Source organism: Osmerus mordax, chromosome 17 (genome assembly GCF_038355195.1).
Source record: "Osmerus mordax isolate fOsmMor3 chromosome 17, fOsmMor3.pri, whole genome shotgun sequence".
NCBI classification, from domain to species: domain Eukaryota; kingdom Metazoa; phylum Chordata; class Actinopteri; order Osmeriformes; family Osmeridae; genus Osmerus; species Osmerus mordax.
In genome coordinates, this window is record NC_090066.1 from 9132378 (window position 1) to 9149664 (window position 17287).

The following is a 17287-nucleotide window of genomic DNA, read 5'->3' on the forward strand; positions in this document are numbered from 1 at the left end:
GTGATGACCTGCCTGCATGAGGCAGTCGGTAGCCAACACCAGGAAAATACTTCAGAGGACAAACCCCCCCCCCACCGCATGCTGACTACCTCTTTTTGGCAGCAGTCCAACTAATCACCCCCCTTCTCACACACACACACGCACACACAAATCTCTATCCATTCGCACACGTGCAGCACACACAGGCAACCAACCCTCACTGCCGCTAATGATTTGGTTTTAAATTGGCTGTCGAGTCTCGACAGTCCAAAATAGGCAGAGTATTCATTTTATTCCCCTGTGCACGGCGTGTGATGAAAGGTTCCAATTTTTGGGGAACTGATTGAACCGACAAGCATGCGATGCACTGGATCAGTGGGACCGACTTTGCTTTGTCATACTGTATCTCATCAAATATGGCCGCCGTTTCCATAACTGCCCCTCAGGGCGCAGCTGTAACTACAGACGACAAGATCGATAACACAAATACAAACGCCATTACAGCTCATTAGGGTGGGTCAGTGCCAGCAGGCACTGATGCCCCGCGCCAGGATGGAGACCAGACACGAAGGGAGGGGGCACCCTCGAAGAAGAGAGGCTTGGGGGAGTTTACCTTAGGGCCCTGTAGGGGATTACTTCACAGGGGAGGGAAAAAAAAAATACTATTCTCAACAGAGCACTACCCTCTGGAGACTGTGAGATAAAAAAAGACACAGAAAAACAACCACACAACTCTATTTCTCCCTCCCCTTTTCCCCTTGTAACGGCTTTGACTCTCAAGGGAGGTACTTTGAAGATGCTAAACTCCCCCCCCCCCCCACCCCAGCCTTCCGAGAGCCGCTCTGTGTTCTCTGGCCTCCCCAGAGGTGACGGCTGTCTTCACGAAACCTCCTCTGTTTCCTCTCACTGTGGGTCACAGCCACGGCGCGCTGACAACGCGCTCGGGGCCATTCTGCGCCCGCTTGCCTCCCATCAAACGCTTCCTGACAGTGAAACCAGACCGGAGGAGGAGGAAGAGGAAGAGAAGGAGGAAGTGAAGGAGAACGAAGGGGAGGAGGAGGAAGGAGGAGGAGGAGAAGGAGGAGGGGAAAAGGAGGAGGACGAAGGGAAGGAGGAGAAGGAGGAGGTGAAGGAGGAGGAAGGGTGTTGCCACACATAGCTTCCTTCCCCTCCGCTTCCAATCCCTTCCCCCTTCTCTCATCTCCCTCTTTCTTTCTCTTTGGCCAAGCCATCAGCAAGGCCGCTTAGACTTAAACGATATTGATGGGAAATGGAAATGACCTTTATGGGGACGTGGGAGGCAAAATCACCACGTTTAACGACCCTAAATGATTTATGCCTCCAAATACGGACGGGCTGCTGGGCCTGAATACATTACCACTGCATGACAACTTCAGATGCACTCATTTATTAATTAGACGTGGCATTTCGGGCCGTTAGTTAACACCGATCCCTTACTGTACATCATCACATTCACTGGAAATACTGTGTTCATCATCGATATGCAGCATGTGATCAAAGGTTGATCCAAATCATTACCGAGCGCCGTTGTTGAAAAATCGAATGAAATGAGTTGGTGATAGAACTGGACTCATTCTTCATACTTAGTAACGTATATCCATAACTCCATAATGTAGGCCTAGTCTGAACTGATACCATGGCCCTTTTGTTTTCAAAGAAGCTCTTTGCCTGTGTCGCCTGAAAGCTAGGCTACACCATGGCCCCCAACAGAGCGCAGGAGATCACAGGTTCGAGTGGGTAGATCCGTTTTGCGACCCCGACCCTGACAGTGACGCCGCTGAAGTGCTTGAGACAGCTTCAGCTCCCGTCCTGAGCGCGACAGGGCGGCGGAGCCCGCCGAGAGCTCGTGAAGCCTCCTCACATCAGAGACAAGGAGGTCTAAACCGAGGGAGTTCGAACCTGTCATCCGAACCAGATGAGATGTGTTCTCAAGCCTCGGCCCGATTGAGCTTCTACCTCCTCCTACTCACAGGTTCAGATCGCTCAACCACAGAGAGTTCCTCGGCTGCATCAAATGCCATTTTTATAGATAGATATGAGATATGACGTTTGAACTTTTACCGAATATCACAGAGATACTGAGCTTGTTCCGTGACAAAAACAAAGAGTTATTTTAATACCACGCCAACCAAACTCTTATGCAGTAAGAGGTGAACAGTTACAGCCTGGATATTAACATGGAACGGCTGCCCATTTCCTCAGTAAAGCTTTCCTTTATGGAATCAGCGGAAAAAACGAAATGTCGAGATAAGCCGTCTTCCCCACCAGAGCTATGCTCAGTCTTTCGTGAGCAGCGCTCTGTTTCCAGCTTTCTTGGAAACCATAATCAAAATATGGTCTCTCTGCAGGAAGCGCCCCTTACCCCACCCCCTTCTCCCCCACACCCCCTCTTCAAGCTGAAACCCCCCACCCCCCCGCCCCGCCTAAAGGTCATTATTCCTACCCTCTCCACTTGCTCCTCCCACTGCCTCCTGGATAAATGGCAATATTTCCGCTTATTTATTCTGAGATCTAGAACTTTTCGGGGAGAACATCTTCTTCTCTTGCGATTGCGCTGCTCTGCCCTGCGGGCCTGATCCCCATGGTAACGTTGTGCTACTTAAGGGTGGTAATGTAAGCTCCTGCCAGCTCTGTGCAAACTCAGACTTGGCTTTTGGCAACATTAAAAAAAAGAAAATCCAGGAAAATAAATTCTCTACATGTCACTGCAAAGACTATGGTGTCCAGAGCAGTCCTCTGTCAGGACACAGAAAATCAGTTCACCCAGACAGGGACTTGAACCCCAGACCTACAGACTAAAAGCCTGCTGCTCTGACTGAGCTATCCAGACACTTTGCTGCAATGCTACTTTCTCTATTATCGTCTTTGTCTTCTTTTGATATGCTGAAGTCCACTAGGGAGGCCATCACTGGCAGTCGTGTCCGATGAGATAAGCCAGTCTTTCATTAACTGAAGCAGTGGGGGGGGAGGGGGGGGGGGGGGGGGCTGACACACAGGCGCCCTCCTACCGGGGGAGGGGGGGGAGGTATTGGGGTAAGAGGGGGGCATGACAACATGCAGAGGCTGAGAAGCATGTGTTCGCCATCCTTTAAAGAAACGGTTCCAGTGCCTACCCATGGTCAGTTTGCCTAAAAAAACACACTCTGTGTTGTTGGTCCAGTAGGCTGTCCTCCTTGGTCAAGAAAAAGTCAATCACTTTACATTACGGTTACACTCACTACCATGTAACTGCATAGCAACACCTGTAGTCAAAAGAATATAGGTAAATAGGATTTGCTATGTAAATAAATGGTGTTATGTGTAAGCGCGGCATGGGTTATTCATGAAGTTTACAAAGGCAGAGAATGGGGGAGGGTCATGACTGTGAGGGGTAAATGGATGTCGTACAGGGGTAGTTTAAGGTTGTGTTACTAAAACAAGATCAACGTTAACATCCACTTATCCCTTGGGAAACCCAACCTCCACCATACCAAGTTTCACCTGTGTAATAACTTGCTTTATGTAGCCTAACTACAATATTTGCTACGATAAGAATTGCTATGTAATAACAGGTAGTTCTAGTAACCTTAATCAAAAGTGTTGCTCATGATACCAAAAGAGAAAGAGAAGGGAAAATTATAAATACAAAGTTAAAGCCTGGCCATTGCAATCGGACGATATTTAGTTCCGTTGTTCTCTCACCAACGGTCTCAATGATAACATTAGCCATAATTTATGACAACATGACTCTGATTTGCACTCCTGACATCTAAGCTGCTATTCTAACCCCCTTTTCCAAGCATAGCATGGTATAAGAAGCCAGTCAGGTAAGATAGGTCTAATTACCAAAGACGCTGATTTTCATTATCCTTATCAGCACTGCTCCCGCCACACCGGTCACCTCAACCTCACTCTCACTGAACACTTCATCGATACAGGTTGGGGGGAAAAAAAACACTTTCCTTAAGTTATATATTATTTACCACTGTGGTAACACCTAATGAAAATCTGTTTAATTATTGAGGCAGGACCAGCAGCGCGGCAGAGAGGAAATTGACATTTAAGGTCAAAAAACATCAAAGGACAAATACGGTGAGCTGTGTAACCCTCTTACACGGCACGAAAGGCGGACGTGACCGAACGAGCAGGATCCAGATCATCTTCTCCGCCAGTCCACGTCCTTCTCTCCACCCCTAGAACGCCACGTAACCCGGCATCATTGATTCAATTAAGGGGGAGATCTGTGCAGAGTACACGGCATCACAGCTCCCTCCATCTTCTCAATAGGCCCACACGGATTCGGGGATCCCTCGATTGATGTCTACCGTGGTTGTCAGCTATCTGAAGATCTCTTGGTTTCCTGCCAAACCCCTCTTCTCCTTGACTGACTCAGTCCCTGCCAATAAACGTGATAACTCAATCGATAGACGTCAGTCTCTGAACTGCCTGTCTTTCTTCCTTCTCCCTGGGGGCCCCTGGCACCGGTACCTAGCTCTACATCTTTGAATGCATGTGTGTGCGCGTGTGTGTGTGCGTGTGTATTTGAGTATTAGAGTGTGGGCTTGTGTGGATTTGTGGGAGTGTATTTTTAATAATGTTCATGTGTATGCTTGTGTGTGTGTATGCGTGTGTATGTGTGTATGAAAGCAAGTTTGTGTGTGAGTGCCTGTGTAAGTGCTTGCATGTGCTTGCATGTGTGTGTGTGTGTTCATCCAAGCGTTTCATCTCTAATGGGAGCCCACCATTCCGGGGACAAGGTCCTCTCCGCGAGGTGAGAGACCAGGATGGCTAAGCAAGCATCTGGTAGCTACCAGGGGACTCTTTGAAGATCACAAAGTGCTGGAATTGATTTCTGTTTTATGTTGTACCTGCTAACCAGAAGTCTCTCAGACGAGTGTAATTTTACTGGTTGGGACAGAAACCTGATATTACTGTTCAAGCAGTCCCTCGAAGGTATTTATTCAATCATTACGTCATCACTTAAGTCTCAAGTATTTGAGATTGCTTGTCTGTGTAACCCTATGACAGGGAATGCAGCCAGCTTCAGTACAGATACAAGGCTTAGCTTGTGTCCTACAAGCCTACTGTGCTACTCTCCCCAGGCCTGATCAGACAGACATGTCTAATTAAGGCTGTGAAGATGAACACTCATCGTTAGGATTCATTCATCTCTCAAGCGGGGTTGTAAACGTCTAGAAGATTTTTATGACCATTCTGTATGTCCAAAACCACACAGCATCAAATATGTTTTTTTCAAATGTCCTTCTTTAAAAGTGCTCTGCTCAACCTTCATGCAGGAGAAGGGTCCCTTATAGAAGACTGTATAGAATAGTGTCCTTTACAAATCCATTGACCATGGATGTCACTGTGTCACATGACAACTGTTCATTATGAAAACACAGAGGTGAAGGGTCAGGCAGGTGGGAGTGCACACACACATACTCACGACACACACACAATCGCAACACACATATACTCAAGACACACACACACTCACGACACACATGTACAGAGGACAAAAGCAAAGAAGAATGTTTATATAGATTAAGATGCCTTTGTTCAGATAGCTTGTCCATTAGAAGGACACCCCCACTCAATGTGACTCCTGTGTGGATGATAAGTGAAGCACCCAATCAAAGGCAGTCGTGGGTGGATGGGTAATACTGTGTGCAATCAAGGACATGGTACAATCGCTTTAAGGATTTCAAAACAAGACTCACTGCCTACGACTGCTTCTGCTGTGAATTCACACCAGGAATGGGATTGCATACGCTTTCTCTGTTGAAGTACGCATCACTGTTTCAAGTGATGTGTTAAATGTGTTCAGTGTGTTAAATGTCAACAGCACAAACTGGATATCAGCTTTCTCTAAGTCCACCATAAGCCCTTTGTTACGTTATGTCATACTAAATGCCAGCTCACTAGTCATCTCACACTAGTCCTGTTAGCTGGCTTCCCTGCCGACTTCTATTTTTCTTTTCCCTTTAATGACACAATAAATCTTCCCAGGCATTGAAAAGCTACACTAAAACCTTGAATAGCTTGAAAACCCTGAAGTAACAAAGAACTAGCAATGACAAAAAATGCTTGTCAGCAGAATAAGTGCTTGGTCGTAAAGCTCAAATGTGACACCAGCGTGGTGGAAAACGGGTACAAAAACAGTGGTAGAGGAAGGCTGGGGACTCGAATCACTTGCAGTGAGTCACAATCTCATGCGTTCCCTAATTCCTGCTGGCTTGCTTGTCTTTCTCAAATCATCGTGTCACCGCACAGCGCATCTGGAGTGGCCTTCTGGGATAGGAAGCTCCCACCGGCAGATTAGCGCTGGTGGGAAGACCTCGGGACACACACACCACACAGACGCAGATTACCAATCTGGGTCAAAATCCCAGGCCTCTGCTTTTGGATTATTTCACGGGACGCTCAGCAGGAAAAAAAAAAAAGATCCAAATATGGCAGGAACGACAGCGGCTTGGAATGACCCGACGACCATTTCTGTGCGATTGCACTTACACAACCTTCGTGGTTATCAACGTATTAGGAGGGTAGCGTCGCCGTGTGCTTTTCGATATGGGCCACTGAGGTACATTAATAGAACCGACAAATCCTATAAAAGCTTTGAAACAGTCCTAATGTGCAGAGCAGGAATTCACAAGCCCTCGATGCGTCAAGCGTTCCCAACTCGGATCCCAAATCCCTAAATCAACACTTCTAACACACAGCGAGTCTGGAACTGTAACTTGACAAGCTTGGCCCTGATTGGTGGGCATCTCCTCAGGAGGCCCCATGTTCAAGGACAGCAGGGCTTATGACTCAGCTCGCAGGCGACCGGCGCCTCCGAGTGGGTTCGCTGCCTGGGATGTGATTCTCCTCTCCGGGGAAAGTGAGACCACCCTGTCAATTTACCAATTACCTCCTACGCCCTCCCCCCCCCGCCTCCCCCCTACACACACACACACACACACACACACCCCACCCTCCCAGCCCTCCCTCCCCTCCTGAGCAATTTCATTTCTGCCAATAAACACGCGGCCACTGCTGACGCCGCAGGCTGTCTCTCCCTCCGCCGCTTAATTTCCTCCCCGTCTCCGCTTCCTCTTCCCGGCTGGCGGAGCCGCTACTCACGACCTGAGCTCTCCAAATACCACAGCGCCGTAATTGAGCCGGAGTGGCGGGCCAGGCATTTAGAAAGGCCAACCGAGTCCTTCACGAGGGTGCTTCTCTATCAACATTCATTTCACAAAGCCTCCCATGTGTGTAAGTGTAAGTGTGTGTGTGTAAGGGTGTGTGTCTTTGTAAGGGTGTGTGTGTATGTGAGAGAGAACCCACACGAGATTGGAGGAAAGCTCAATTGCTCTCCAACTAAATTGGGTAAGTATAAGTACAAGTATCCAGATGATAGCCATCGACAGGAGACTAAAAGCTTGTATCCTGTCCAAACGAGCATATGTTCATACAACAATATACGTCGACCGATTGAGCTTTTATCATATTTAAAGAAGAAGAAACAACATGAGGCTTTACGACAAGAAGGGTACAGTACAGTTTGGTCGATTAACTAAAGACACTGGACTATAGAAAGACCCTGAGGCTTATATTTACAGACAGGTCAATGTAAGCAGGCAGACAGGTCTGTGGGCAAAAAAATAAGGGGAACACCTAGAGATTTGACCAATGGCCTTGGCACAGTCCACTACAGACCCCTTGAAAGGTTGTTAGCGCCCTTATGGAGATGATGCGTTTGCGATGCCTGATCAATCAATGTGTGGAGCTCTTTGGCTCCCAGACTCAGACGGGAAGTCTCTTAAGACCTGGATGTAGTGTGGTTTCTGCTGACAGACCAGCATCTCTGATATATCGGGACCAAAGCTTCACTCCGGTGCAGGAAAAGACGAGCCATTGATCACTCTCAAGCCGAGCCTGTCTGGCTGCCACTGAAATGGCTGTAGCATGCACATACACACACACACACTGAAATGGCTGTAGCATGCACATACACACACACACACTGAAATGGCTGTAGCATGCACACACACACACACACACACACACACACACTGACTGACAGGCCAACACGCACACGCAAACACAGACGCGGCCACACAACCGCTTTTGACCTAATCCATCAGTCTTCTCATCTATTCATCAGTCCACAAGACGAGCTCTGTCCCACGGCCCGATGTGATTCTAGAGATGTAACAGAGCCAAGCGGCACTCAATCACAAGCTGAATCCCCCAGGGACCACTGGGAGAACCTGTAAATATGGGTCAAACGTAGGGAAATAAGATTAGCATGACCTCCCAGCTCTCTCTCCACCCCCCCCCCCTCTCTCTCTCTCGTTCCTTCCCTCCTCCTCCCAGTTATCATCTGACAGGAAACCAGGAGGTTTCCACACCGAGGACATCGCTCTGCGCTGAATGTGTTCTTTCTCTCGTCTTTCGCCATGGTGTGGACGGCGAGGCCACCAGTCAGATGAACTGGAGACGTTCCCTGCTCCTCAGGGACGGCCGCCGTGTACAAATAAACCTCGACGGAAGAAGCGAGACAAAGCTAGTATTATGCTCACTGGTCTGTTGTGTGAGGAAGAAAGTCGGGGCTTGACTCCGATATGACTGTGGGGAGCATGTGAGAATATTTTTTTCCTTGTGTGGAAGGACTCCAGGCTGGACGGAGCCTACCTTGAACCCCCGTCCGGTCTGTCACATCTAGTCCTCCTTTAGTCAGCCACACTGCAAACACTACAAGTCGCGTTATGTCACAATATTTTTTCCCGTTGGGGACTCTTGTGAGGTTGGGCAACGAGCTCTGACACTGCTGGAGGAGTCAATGCACCCTGAAGCCCACTCTGAAACAACTTCCCTCTTACAACAAATGGCGCCATTGAATCACGCCGAATATGGACAGCCGAGCCACAACTGTTATGGCTTGGGCTGATTAATTGGGCATTCTTGGAAAGTCGTAGTCTTTTGTCTCGGCACCGGCATCAGAACAACAGAGAGGGGAGCCTCAGAGAACAAGCCTATCATTTTTGCATATTCTTGTTTTAATTGCAGAGGTGGGAGTTGACATGAATATTCAAAACGAGAGACAGAAAGGTTGAGAGACGGCACCTTCAGGGAATATTTGTCCGGACTTCCTGTTGGTTTACTAGGTTCCTTCTCAAAAACGTTATAAGGCCCGAACACAATACTGCATTGAAATTCAGTGACTATTTTTATATTCAATCCAATGCCCTTTCATAAGAAAGGGATGCATTCATATTCACAATATGTTTCACTCCCACGACCATGGAAAACCACAGAGATGAAAGGAGTTTAGAAAAGGTCAAATATGCATGTTCCCTAATCAGTTCATTAGGGCTTTGGAAACTCCACGAAGCAGGTATTATATTTGCATTATTCCTGTTCATGAGCATTTTGTGCCGCAATGCTGTACTCATACTGTATCTCTTTCATGCGAGATACAATTAAAAGTCATTAGAGACATAAAATCTTTTGAGGACATATATTCTAACGTCCATTACTAGCAGAGAAACAGAAATCCACAGTTGCTCGGCGTCCTTGGGACAGACTAATCACTGACTCGTACACTATTCAGTCTGTATGTTTAAGCTCGTTCCTCCTCTTGTCGCCCTGCGTCCTGGGATCCGCGCCTGGACTCGCCTGGTGAAGACATGACACACACTTGATGTCCTGGACATCATGTTGTGGTGCGCCCGCAATTCTTTGCTTTCCTTCTGCGACGAGGGAGCTAAAAGCGTCCAATTTTGCAGCACATTACCCTTCCACAAGAGCAACGACTCGAAGCGACAGAAGGGCCTCCGGGCGTTATTGTGGCAGCTCACTTGGGAGCGAATGTCTCACTCCTGAAGTGGAAGTCACACGACTGTTGCATAGGTGTGGCCATGTTGAAGGACCAAATTGAATGTGTGGCCACCGCCTTGACTTTCCTACAACAAGTGAATTTGACAGGACTTCCGAGGAACAGAGTCCTCGACAGAAAAAATAAAATAAAAAAACCTACAAAAACATTGCCAGGAGCAACAGACACAATCCTTCCGCCAAAAGAGCCTTTAGTAATGTTAAAAGCGAAAGCGTGTCTGACAACAGAGATCTACAAGGTGGTGCCTCCTTTTCCAGGACACAGGTGACACTCAGAGTTTGTGAAAATCAATAAAGCAGTGGAGGAGATGGGACTTCTGCCGTTGCGTACTGACGCCATGGAGCATGGCGCATCCCGGTAACCTCAAGATACATCTCCCATGCATGCGCACACACACACACACACCAAACCTAATCTGACAGTCGTGTCAGAAACACGAGTCTCCAACCCTGCAGATGAAGAACCGACAGAAACATCTACGGGTCACACGCGCACGCACACACACAAGATTCCCGGAGAAATCGGGTGTCAGCGTCGAGGAGATAAGAGCAGGCAGAACACAGAAATCCACACACACACACACAATACTTCACGGTGAAGGGGTGAACGAATAAAGCCAGAGCTTGACCCCGGTAGAAGGAAAGAAGGAGGGGAGGGGGGGCGTCATACTCCAGCAGCTGCAAATGTTTGAACACAGAGGGGGGAGGGGGGAGGTGGGGGGGGGATCTCTGTTCAGAGCCGGCGTTCAGCATGGGGAACGGGAGGGGGCTGGTGTAGCCGAGGGAGCCCCATAGAGGAGCTCCGGCTCGCTAGAACGGGTATTGTCAAGACTCCATTAGTCTGCATGAATTAGTAGTGCTGAGGTCACCACTGCCCAGTGTTGGAGTCTTCACTAAATCTCCCATCCTCTCTCTCCCCTTGACATGTTCACTTGAAAACATGTTCTTCTTATTTGACACAGAGCGTGGCCAGATTACATGGCGCACAAAATAAATCTTTGCATTTTTCAATAAATGTCTTGCGGTAAAAGACACATAAATCCAGCAAGGTCTACAGGAGAAATAATCTCATGGATGTGGAGATATGAGTGCATCGTAACTTTCATAAGTATGAATACCCTTTACAGTGAAATGTGGATTATCATGGTTGGGTTAATCCCCAAAATATATATCTGTGCTTGCAGACGAGGTTGCCAAGGCCTGCCCGGTAACAAACCCCGCCCGAGACAGATTGGACCAATTTTGAGGTCTGTGGGAGGCACTGATTACTGACACTTGGTTCAGTAAACATAAGCATAGGAGCCAATGATTAATCAGTCTGAATTAAGAGTTGGGGAGGAAAACCACCTTTTGTTCTTTCCGTTTCAAATTTCACCCTGGGCGCACTTGCACTTACACACACACACACACACACACACACACACACCAGAATCAGAATCAGAATCAGAAATCACCGCATACTCTCCTACCCTCTCTCACAGACACTCACTCTCACAAACACACAAACTATCTCTCTGGCTCTCTCTCCCCGACACACACACACAAACACACACAAGTCTTTTTCTCAGGAGGCAAGCGGACCATTTCAAATGCAGAGCAGAAACACTGAAATAGGCTAAGGCAGCGAGCTAGGCTTCAGCCCTGAACAGCTTTTCTCTCCTCTGACTACCAGGCAAACCCCTAGGGCACTGTATCACTTCTGTCCCATTGAAATGATTTCTTTGCCGGTCGTGTTGAATGCATCTCCATGGTTCCTGCATAATTATCTATTTCTGAGCTCCCGGTTAGTCCATGGGCACCAGTGAACTGGAGAGAAATAGCCCAGTGTGAACCGAGATGCAGCAAATCACTTCCCACGTCGCAATTTCGACTTTAGCCTGTGTGGATGGATGCGTGAGGGCACAGGGAAATAGCAGAGGATAACGAATCGAGCTGGTGGTGTTCTTGAAGATGCTGGGAGGAACAGGGAGACGGTCTGTGCCGCCCGGTTTGTCGACGGCGGCCGTTTGTCCCAAAACAGCCCGCTGCTGTGGACAGCAAACACGGCCTCACAAACACGGCCCTAATTAAAAAAAGGAGAAAAGGAAAAAGGAGTCGCCGCTGAAGTAATTAAAGAGAGAATGCTCCAGTGAGTGGTGCCTCCGACGAGAGGCTGTGTACTTTAATTGAAGGCACCGGCGCCTCTGCAAGGTTGCGCCCCCTTTTTGTGCCAAAACAAAGAGGAATGTGAGGCGTTCTGTGGCTCTGTGATGACAGGAGCCCCCCCCCCCTCACCTCCTCCACCCCCCCCCCCCCCCCCCCCAACCCCCCCCCCCCCACCCCTCCCTCTGAAAACAATCAGTCTTCACCAAGGGTGCCCGCCCGCTCACTGCCCAAACTCAATGGTTGCCACCACAATAGCTCCTTATACAAACTCCCCAAAAATTCAATTAGGCACCCAACGGTGCGGGGAGTCGTCCTGTAAACTCCTCTGTTTTGGCTTCCTGTGCTCTACTTCCTCTGGCCAATGGCTCACCAACTGGGCAAAATCAATGAGCTCGCCCCTAATTGACGACAGGCTGCGTCAGCATTTCTCTTCTTCTCTTGTCCTGAGCCCCCCCCTCCTACCACGGTACCCTGGGTACTCGGGATTGGGGGGGGATGTGACACTCTCCTGAGGGTGGGTGTCGCTGCCACTCTGAGCGAGGCCTCCACAGTTTCAGATAGAGCCCCTTCTCTCCTACTCCTACCCCTACCCCCCCCCCCCCCCCCCCCCATCCCTACTGCAGCAAGCAGATATTTGACTCCCCTGGATGCCTGTGTTAATCCTCTGGGGAAAGAGGGGGGGGGGGGGGGGGGGGGGGTTGGCTAAAGCATGTGTTAGATGGGCTGTGACTCTGCAGGGACAGATCGATGCGTTCCAACAGACTACGGAAGTCTTACCTGACACAGATTGTGCAGTTGGGAAATATGACAGCGACCCACGTTCACGCTCTTGAGCTGCTGCCATGGACCCAGCGTTGTTTATGAACCTCTGATTCAAATGACACGCCCAGGCAAGGGGGACACAGGGTCGAACAGAGCCGGTGAGTGGATGCCAACATCTCTGCCCTGGTAGTTGGATTGAGACCAAGCTTGCCCCCCCCCCCCCCCACACACCTCGCCCCCCCCCACCTCGCCCCCCCACCTCGCTCCTCCCCGTCTCCCTCCCGGGGGGGCGGAGATAATGAGCCCGGGATGCCCAGTGTGAATTAGGAAAACTAGAGGGCATTCAACGTCCTCTGTGAAAGGAAGAAAGGGGGCCAAAGGAAGGATCTGGAAGGCTGCAATATTGTTTCCTTGAAGAACGCTTTCCTTCGCAACAGTTCAAGGGGAAAATGTGAGGAGTAGGATAGGTCTTCCGACGGCAAAAACGAGAGACTCGTCAGATAAGTTGTAAAGTTCTCATGTGACCCATGGCAGGACATGTAGTTAAGGTTAACTTGCCGTGCTGTCACTCCTACAGAAACGTACATATCGGCTGTATTGACATGACCAGGCTTCTCTCTTCAGCGAATCTACCAAATGGAGTCGATAAATGCAAATCAAAGCTCACGGACTAAGATATGTGATGTGTTATTCATGACAGCAGAGCATAGCTCTCAGTTAGCCCCACTCGATCTGCCCGGTAGACTCAATGAATCGTCATCTCCAAAGTCGGATTCCCAACATCTCATTCCCCACGATAGCGTCACGTCCCCCCATTCCACCTCCTAACATGCACGCTCCTCTTGGCCGCTTGGTGGGTTCAAAGGGATCGAGGGAGGAGAAGCAGGAGATTGATTCCCAGGTGGCTGGTCTTGATTGGTTTTTCATTCGCTGTAAAGGCAGGGTTCAGGTTGAAGGAGGCTGCTATCATTACCTAATGAGCACATCATGTAAGGCTTGTAATCAGATCATGAATCAGAGAGCCAATGCTACCCATATGGAATATGGTGGGGATTAACTCCGTTGCTTTGACCCAACAGTTACTCGTCGTTTTGAGCGCAATGCACTGGCTTTTAAAAAACAGAAGCAGTCTAATACAGCCTACTTAAGCTTGTAATCCACTCGGTCAATGTTTTTTTTTTGGGGGGGGGGGGGGGGGGGGGGGGACGACTTAATATGGAAATTGTTCTTTGGGAAGAGAGAAAACATAGTCCCAAAGATGGGTCCTGAACGTCTTCCGTGAGTGAAGAAAGATGTTTTCTGCATCTTGCTGCTGTATGGCCATTAACCTAACAGTAGCCAATATGGGCCATCCAAAAATAGGAGGCCTGTTCATTACACAACGCAATGAGATGGAGAGGAGTATTTGGCAAAAAGGAGGAGAGCAGCAACAAAAGCCTCCACTTTTAAGGAATTCATCAAGGAGAGGGGAGACAAGTGTCATATTATAAGCCGCATGAAATCCTTCCCCTCGCTTTCACCACCAATCTCAATCAAACATGGCAGGGAAAGCGAGGTAATCCATGCAGAAAGGGGACCCTGGATAGCAGAGCCTGTATTTCTCCTTCAGGAACGATGGGAAGGGGGAGGCCACGGCTTGCTCGGACCAGAACACAATGGGGGGGGGGGGGGAGGGACTCGTGGGGGGGACTCGTGTCTCGGTCTCTCGTCTCCATAAAGCATGTGCGGCGACCAGCTTTTAGCCATCAACCGCTAGACGGGAAGGCTTCAAGAGTGGCTGAACAATGTTGGGCGCTGCACACTTCATTTCAACCAGACAGTCGGTGTCAAATTGATCTCTGGGCAACGTAGGGCCGCGATAAACATTGATGCCGAACTTTATGCGGCTAGGTGACAAGAAAAGGTGACATTAAAGGTCACTCGAAACATACGTTTATGAGATAGGTCGAGCAAAATAACTCTCAGCGACACCAATTACACCTAAAGAACAACAAGTACTGTGAAAAGAGTCATTATTAAGATTAAATCAACCCTCATAGGAAGGAACACAGGCAGAACTTAAGGCGATGCCGATGAGTCGAGCTGTGCGTAACCGCCCTAAATATGGATTCAACTTACTCATGGTTGCCTGCTGTCTCCAATGTGAATCAAGCCTGTGACTCTGTTTACAGACAACCATGATGACCCATGGTTTGCATTATGTAACATAGCAGGAAAGTAATCCACTGCAATAGCAATATCCACTGTTTTTTATCCTCGATGACAATCTCCATTGTTCTATATTTGGTCCAGAAAGGGGCTTTTCACTGGCATCAGAGCTAAAACATTTAAAATCCCATGTTGAACTCTTCATTTAATGCTGTTATATTGCAACCTGTGTTATTACACTAGTAACTAAGTTAGTTAAGGAAACAGTCACTGTAATTGGATATGGCTTACAACCAAAATTGACAACACTTTTCCTTTTGGATCAATCATCTTGTCACAATATACACACATGCCTTACATGACATTTTACATTTAGTCATTTAGCAGACGCTCTTACATTTACCGTTTCTGACTCTGTGTATATTTCTGCTGATTGGGAGATAAGGGTTGTGTACAGAAACAGACCAGGCAAGCTTTTTAGGGTGACACCTTCAGAGGCATGGCTGGACAAACCCATTAAGACACCATTCCTCCAACAACATGGCATTCTTTGAGGACGCTGGTAAGCATTCGACAGAATGACAGACCGACCGACCGACCGACCTGGCAACACCTTTAATGACTCATTCCGCTGTTTTTATCGCCATGGTTACGGGGCTCAGGTGCCAGCGCTGAGGCGTAAATAATTATGTCATCCCTGGAATTGTAGACTGAGAACAGGTTGGCGAATGGAGGCTAGAAAATCTATAACACCCACCATCCAATCCATTGGCATTTGAGGAAGTGTTACTACAGCTCAAAAATGTACTGTGTCTATCTTAGGTTGCATTCACACAACATGTCCTATTTTCCCATACTAAGATAGGTCAACCAATATTTTCATTAAATTTAGCACCACCATGACAGATGAAATTAACAGGAAATTGAAAAAGCACAATTCTACTTCAGATAAGAAGTTATTGGGACATTTTGATCTTTGTATAAATGTGTGAGATTTTAGATCTTTTAAAAATCATGAACAAGGTGTTATTATATTGACCACTATTTATAGTGGTCAATATAAATAGTGGGGTTGGGGGGGGTCATAATGGGATGGTACCATGGCCTTTTTGAAAAGAAGGTAACATTGGAGTGGAGGGTTCAGTAAAGATCTCAACATCAACTGATATTGCAACTATATCAAATCATCCCTTTCAGCTTTGGCGTCAGTGAATTATCAAACTAAGCTCATGTTCAATGAGGATAAAGGCCTGGTCTGGGTGTGATGGAATCTGTTACACTGACAGGTGGGATACAGCCAGATGACCGTCTTTGTTTCAATAGGCATTCATTTGAGGTTTTGTATACTGAAATGATGTGCTAGGGCATATTTATTTTACTGTTCTCGGGCCAGCAAGCCATGACTTCATTGAGATGCTGAGCTGACATACAGCGGAATCACGGCAAACAGTTCTTGCACAGCCGAATGACCCAATTTTGCCTGAAGAAATATCACAGAAACCTACTTCGCGTGCCATGCCGCGTTGTATCCAGACCTGGACCATATTTTACATGATAATATGAATCATGTAAGATTTAAAGAACTTTTAGACATTTCTTTTTTTTTTTTTTTTTTTTTACAGAAATAGTCACATTCACAGACAACAGACAATGTTCCACGAAAGACGGTAGCCTATATGCTTCGCTCAACATCCCAGACATGCGGAGCGTTTTGGCTCCATCACAACTGATAGACAAAATTGTTGTATGGGCCATAAATGTGTTCCCTTACCTGAATACAGCATAGAAGATATATCGGATAAAGCAGCGCTGAGAGCATGGTAGCTTTCAATATAAGGGGTTCAGACAAGTCTTTTATTCTCAGCTTTGGCCAGCGACTTGCTCATCCAAACAATGGCGAATTTTCTGCAGCATCAGACCGATAGCGCTATCACCCGACCCCGGGCTCACAATAGTCACCACTCACACAGCTGGTTCACCGAACCGACGTCTGACTGTGGACAGTTCTAGGATAGCCTAATGTTTTGGTATCAAAGAACCTCGATACAAATCATTTCCAAAACATATGAGTCGACGCATCAATTGCCGTTAATATCCTCGGCGCGTTGGCGATATGGATGGAGAGACCGCGGCATTGGCCATCATTTGGGGACGAAACGTTCACACACTCTGTAAGACAGAGACTGCATTCACCCTCTCTCTTTCCTCCTTCTACGCCCCGCCCTATTCTCTTGTAGAGACTGGGGCACAAGAACCAGGATCTGTGGGGAGCTGTGTCTGAATCCATGGTTGGGGGAGGATACCCTGCAAAAGTAGGCCTTAAATAATAGGGATACAGTGATGGGCTCATCTTAAGTGTAGCCTACGTTGT

At 47.9% G+C, this 17287-nt stretch overlaps 1 protein-coding gene across 1 annotated transcript in view; it reads right to left on the reverse strand.

Annotated features, from left to right (window-relative positions):
• Window positions 1-17077, reverse strand: part of ptpro (protein tyrosine phosphatase receptor type O) — a 37964-nt gene extending 20887 nt beyond the window's left edge. The window contains exon 1 of the mRNA XM_067254389.1: window positions 16688-17077. Within this exon, the coding sequence (XP_067110490.1) occupies window positions 16688-16735 (48 nt within the window). The 5' untranslated portion in view covers window positions 16736-17077. The remainder of the gene's footprint in view (window positions 1-16687) is intronic.
• Between the last annotated feature and the right edge of the window lie 210 nt (window positions 17078-17287).